Source organism: Chelonoidis abingdonii, chromosome 3 (genome assembly GCF_003597395.2).
Source record: "Chelonoidis abingdonii isolate Lonesome George chromosome 3, CheloAbing_2.0, whole genome shotgun sequence".
Classification (NCBI taxonomy): Eukaryota; Metazoa; Chordata; order Testudines; family Testudinidae; genus Chelonoidis; species Chelonoidis abingdonii.
In genome coordinates this window covers 138,694,008-138,700,374 of record NC_133771.1, presented here as the reverse complement: position 1 = coordinate 138,700,374, position 6,367 = coordinate 138,694,008, and the positions used below count along the sequence as shown (strand labels likewise).

General features: G+C 40.7%; 1 protein-coding gene across 1 annotated transcript in view; it reads right to left on the bottom strand.

The window, feature by feature from the left end:
* Window positions 1–2,072: 2,072 nt before the first annotated feature.
* KCNK1 (potassium two pore domain channel subfamily K member 1) overlaps window positions 2,073–6,367 on the bottom strand; it is a 49,072-nt gene continuing 44,777 nt past the window's right edge. Inside the window, exon 3 of the mRNA XM_032784047.2 lies at window positions 2,073–3,921. Within this exon, the coding sequence (XP_032639938.1) occupies window positions 3,662–3,921 (260 nt within the window). The 3' untranslated portion in view covers window positions 2,073–3,661. The remainder of the gene's footprint in view (window positions 3,922–6,367) is intronic.

The window sequence follows — 6,367 nt, the reverse complement described above, 5'->3', positions numbered from 1 at the left end:
CCTGGGTAATAGCCATTGATGGACTTATCCTCCATGAATATATCTAGTTCTTTTTTTAACCCCGTTTTGGTCTTGGGCTCACAACATCCTCTGGGAAGGAGTTCCACAGGTTGACTGTGTGTTATGTGAAGAAATACTTCCTTTTGTTTTAAGCATGCTACCTATTAATTTCATTTGGTGACCCCTAGTTCCTGTGTTATGAGAAGTAGTAAACAATACTTCCTTATATACTTTCTCTACACCACTCATGATTTTATAGACCTCTATCATATGTCCCCTTAGCTGTCACTTTTCCAAGCTGAAAAGTCAGTCTTATTAATCTCTCCTCATACAGAAGCTGTTCCATACCCCTAATCATTTTTGTTGCCCTTTTCTGAACCTTTTCCAATTCCAATATCTTTTTTGAGATGAGGCAACCACATCTACACACAGTATTCAAGATGTGGGCATATCATGAACTTATATAGAGGGAACATGTGAAAAGTGGTGTACAGACTGCTCCCAAATAGCCAGGTAATAGTAGTGACAATCATTTTCCTTATCTCCAGGTGGCCAGAGGACCTCTCTCATTTGGCTATCCAATCTAGCCACAGTAATCCAGGCCTTTGGCATATGTGGGCTGGGTTATAGCAAGAACTGTACCTAGGATTAAGTTGAAAGCATGGTGGATATATAAAAATCGCTGTGTGATTCTATGTGCATCAGCCTGCTTCTCATGTGGGACATAGATAAGAGCACATTACACGGGTGCACTGGCTCGCTAGCCCTATCAGATACTATAGCAAATGGCTCTGAATTAATGTCTAGCTAGCTCTAATTAGCCAGTTCTAATCTTTATGCATTCAGTGGGTTATAGCTTAGCTATCCCAGAGCCTGCTTCTCTCTCTGCAACAGCTGCACTCAGCAGACAAGCTGCCACTGACAGTCTCCAGTGAGAAACTCTTGGGGGATAGGACAGAAGGGTTGCAGCAGAATGAATTTTGACAGTGAAACTCCCCTACACTAGAGATCAGATAGAGCCATAGTCCTGGCACACTTAGGGTTCACTCTAAGGGCTTGTCTACACTACTGCACAGGGTTGATCTAAGATATGTAAGTTCAGCTACGTGAATAGCATAGCTGAAGTCGACGTACTTAGATCTACTTATCGCGTCTCCACTGCAGTAAGTCAACAGCTGACGCTCTCCTGTTGACTCCGCTTGGACTTCTCATTCTGGTGGAGTACCGGAGTCGATGGGAAAGCGATGATCCGGCAGGTGGTGTAGACAAGCCCAAAGACTAATCACTCTGCTCAAAACTTCTCCCAACAAAAGTGGCTACAGAATAGCCTGACAATGTTGTTCCTAGAAACAAACAATTCCCATCTACAAATGCAAGACAAATAGGGGAAAGAAAGAATATGGCCTGTCTGCACAGTAGTAATGCTTTTCTAATTGTAAATGGGGCACATGCATATACATGCTGAAGTTGAGGGAGGTTTACAGTAGGTGAAAGACTGAAGCCATGGGGCCTTATTCTGTTCTCTTCTGACTCCTCTTCTTAGGACTTCCACACTCCTGACAGGTCATTCATTTATGTTTGCAGACTCTTGCTCTCTCTTTCAATTTATATCTGCCAGCCTGACTTCTGATTAGCTTCAGCAACACATTTCCAATTTAGACAAGATGCAAAGGAATCTTTCCTGTTTCTAATCCAGAGCCCATCTTAACCATGTTAGCCTCAATCATTAATTTAACTTTGGTTTCACATGACTACTTGACACTTGTACGAAATGACTATTTTTGCATTAACCGATCAGTTATTTTGTGACACTAAAATAAATGTCATTACTGTGCTTTGTTTGCTGTTATCATTCTAAAGTGAGTTTATTTTTGTTTCAAATATTAACATTCTACAGGAATAATCAGTAGAGGACTAGACTGTACATTCATTATTCATGCTGGCAAGCATATTCAGAATGAATGTCCCACTGAAGTTGTTCACCAGGGTTAGGGTGGTACAATCTAGCCTTATGCACACACTTTTTTTTTTTTCATATAAGGTTCTTAAAGAAAACACTGAACACAATTAAGTACAGGCACCCAGAAGCCACACACTTTGTTTATTTAACCTCAAGTTTAAAATACAGTATTGTATATTCAGACACACCATAGTAGACTGTTCAGCTTGTTTCTTCTATTTTTAATTCTGTGCTTTAGTATCAAGTGTCTGTACTTTGCAATTTGTGCACACACCGAATATCACTTTGTTTCTATGCATGTCATGTTCTTCAGAGTTTAGCAATACATTCAAGTTGACAGAAACAGTGTTTTCAAGTACTGAAGACAACTTCAAAAACGTCACTGAAAAACAGTAGAAATGTTCCTTGTACACTACTCTTAAATCTTGAAGTCAACATTTTTTAGTGCTGCAATTTTGAGTTTTTCATTTTATGAAGAGAAATCTTGGGGGAAAAAAAATCTACCTAAAATATCATTCCTAAATTGGTTAAACTCTAGTGGGCTACAATATATGTTCAGTATATAAATATATTTATTTATGTATATATGTACACCTATACTAGTTAAATGTTCATTATAAATAGAGGTGTTTTAACTTAGGCTGTACAAAAATAGCCACTTTGTTGAGAACATGCAAACACAGTATGCTTCAACCTAACAAAAAAAAATCTTTAGCTCATTTTTCTTAAATATAAGTTTTAGTCATATAGATTTAACAGATTTAACCATAAAGTAAAGTTTTCCCAAAAAGGTATAAAGTCTGTTTAACACTAGCTATAACTAAACTCATATATGGTATCTTTTAGGTAATTAATTTCAAGTATTCTTCTCATGTTGGCTAAGTCTAGACACTTTAATTTTGCTGCTTTATTACAGTAAGATATTCATCTTTGAATACTAAAAGCCAAGTTATGGCCCATCTGGCATGCATGCACTGCAGGGGAGAGGGCTTTCCCTAGCACTGCTCTTACATAGGAGGCAGTCTTGATATGGCAACTTGTGCTAGAGGATCCAGATCCTATGTCCATAGAAATCAGTCGTAAAACTCTCATGGCACAGATTTTAAGGCCCGAAGAGACCATTATGATCATTTAGTCCAACTGCTTGCATAACACAGGCTGTCGAATTTCACTCAATGATTCCTGCATGTAGCCTGGGAGCTTGTGGTTGAACTGGAGCATATCTATCATTGCTGACTTTAATGGGGCAGGATCCCACTGCAGAAGCATGGTGGAGAGGCTGGCCATCTCTACTGTCAATGCACACTGCCCATAGGGCTGGTAACTGGACAGGGGTGTGCATAAAGCACGACATCCCTGCACACCTGCCAGTAGCTATAGGGCTACACTGAAGGAGAGCAGATTACACCCACCCCTAGGGTGTTGCAGGGAGCTGCTTCCTCCTGGTCTCTTCAGGCATAATGCCTCCCATGGATACCCCACCAGCTGCTACATATCCTCCCACTCTCCCAGTGTAGCTCCATTTTAGCAACATTCATTTGTGTCAGAAGTCTTTTCAACATCTGAAATGATGAATACTTATTAAAGCAGCACAGTCTCCTTTCTTTCGTAATTTTTTTCCCCCACAAAAAATAAAGAGGCATTCTATTTCTTATGGTAATGATGTGAGCACACTATAATACTGGTATGGATGCCCTTGTATTAATTGTTTATACAGCCATCATAGTAAGTTGCAGGTTGAACAGTCACAAAAGGCTCATTTGCTTTTTCATCCTCCTTCATGGAAGCTGCTTGGTCCGAAATCGAAGAGAAGGAAAGCTGGTCATGTTCCACTATATGCACTTGGTCCTCTTCCTTGTCCTTCTTCACATAAAACATTTTTCTAAACCTTTTGAGCTCATGAAGTTCACAGAAAGTTTCTAGAACCACCAACATTGCAATGAGGCCCAGCAACAAGTAACCTGCCCAAGAAACAAAGAGAGAGACAAGGTTTGTGAGGTAATGTCTTCTACTGAGCCAACTTCTGTTGGTAAAAGAGACAAGCTTTTGAGCTTGCTCAGAGAAAAACAACACAGGGCCCGAAGCATTATCAGGGAAAGCTGAGATGACAAAGCTCTAACTTGGAGTTTTTCCCACCTATGATCCCTGAACTATTATTTTTTTCCCTCCTTTCTGTCCTAGAATTTTTGGGGATAGAAGAAAAGTAATTTGCATGTAGCCCTTTGTATTTTACTTTTTTTTGACAAGACCACTGAAAATGCTATAATATGTCATAATTTGCTAATTGTTTTAGTTCATTGTGTTCTGTATGGGAATGCAGGCAATGACATGCAATGAATAAGAACGTTATAACTTCAATAATCATGTACACTGTATGTCATTTAATGAACTGTACTTCTATTAACAATGTGCAATAGTAATAATGAAAACAAACTTTGAAGAATGTGCAAGTTTTACAAAGTTCAATACAGTCATTTGGCTATTACATCTGTTCAATAATACAGAAGAGTTAAACAATGTAACATGAAAGTATCTTTTCCTGATGTATAAACTTATAGTTTTAAAAATGTATGAAGAAAAACTATCATAAATCAAGTGCAAAAGCCTAGAAATGTATGCAAAAAAATCAAAGAAAAAAAGTCTAAAATTTCAGGTAAACGTGCAATCACTGCTGGCACTTTGAAAACAGACAAATGTTTCTATTTTCCCTCCAAGAATTACACAGTCGAATCATGAAGACTGTACCCACATTACATACATTACGCTAATTAGGCAAAATCCTGCTGGCTTTACTTACACAGACACTACCATTGACTTTTGTTGCACATTGTACACATTTGAGATTTTGTTTTTGTAAGGGAAAACCATCAAAGTCTGAGGTTCTGTGGTGGACCAACTCCCATGAATTTGCATTGGAGCTCTTCCAAAAAATCAGACCTCCTAGGACTAACAATCCATCATGTTCTTTATTTTCCTCTCCACACACAGACACATCCCATTTCCTGAACAGGACTCCACAGAACGTAGTCCAACAAGGATTTCTTATTTTAAATACTATAACTAGACTACCTGGATTTGTAATTCAGAAATACTATGACATGTGCCCATATTAATATAGTACAGCTTCTGTGGGGAGTCTTGTGTTATTAAGGGAAGCAGGAATTGACTTCACTATAAACAGCACAGTCCCTATAAATGTGTGCAATATATATTGGTTACAAGAACACTGCTCAAATGTAAAGGGCTGCAATAATTACTATATAGCATATTATTGCACAGACTTATGAGGACTAAACTATTTATAATGGAATTATATATATTCACAGTTTTTATGAAGACAGACTAGATTCTGCATGAAGTATCGCAGACCCCATATTTCTTCCCCTACAAACCAATTTAAGTCATGATCGGGGTGAAAGTAAGCTGATACGGCCAGTACAGTGTACTGGTAAAAAGTGTCCGCCAGTACCTGCCCATACCCAGCTGACTTTAAAGTGCTGTCGTGGCAGTGCTTTAATGCCATTGCCCCTTTTGCCCCCGGCCGAGGGAGGGGCAAAAGGAACAGCTGCCCCGGGGCCGGTGAGTTGAAAGGGCCCGGAGCAGGGCCGGCTCCAGGCACCAGTGCAGCAAGCAGGTGCTTGGGGTGGCCAATGGCAAGGGGTGGCACATCTGGCTCTTTGATGGCAATTCAGCAGCGAGTCCCTCAGTCCCTCTGATAGGGAAGGACCTGCCACTGAATTGCTGCCGAAGAATGAAGTGGTGGCGGTCACGACTTTTTGTTTTCCTTTGCCGCTTGGGGCAGCAAAAACGCTGGAGCCAGCCCTGCCCTGGAGCCCTGGCCCTTTAAATTGCTGCTGGAGCCCCGGGCAGCGTGGGCCAGGCAGCTTGGAAAGGCTGGCTGGGGGACACTGACCCCCAGCGAGGCCCCCGTACCAGTAAGTCTTTGGCTTTACTTTCACTCCTGTTCATGACCCCCAGGCTGAGAACCGCTGATCTAAACCAACAGTACAGTTCTAATTTATGCAGCATTTTAAAGCTTTAGTTCATGAAAGCACCAAGTGAGTTATGCATGAAGATACCTTTCTATTTACATATGGCACAACAATGGCAAGGTTGTTGTAAATCTGCACTAGGAGCTAGATAATCCTTTCCGAGCTTCCCAACCCACTTGAATTTCCACATGATTTACTGTGAGCCCTAGGTCTTCCCCTTATTTCTTGGGAAGACTTGGACACTGTATTTTGGCTCTCAGCCTGTCATTGACTAGGGCTATGGCTACACTAGCAAGCTTGCAGCTGCGCCGCTGTAAGCTCTCTAGCGTAGCTGCTCTAAGCTGACAGGAGAGAGTTCTCCAGTCCACTTAATTAATCCACCCCCTGAGTGGCAGCAGCTAGCAGTGGGAGACGT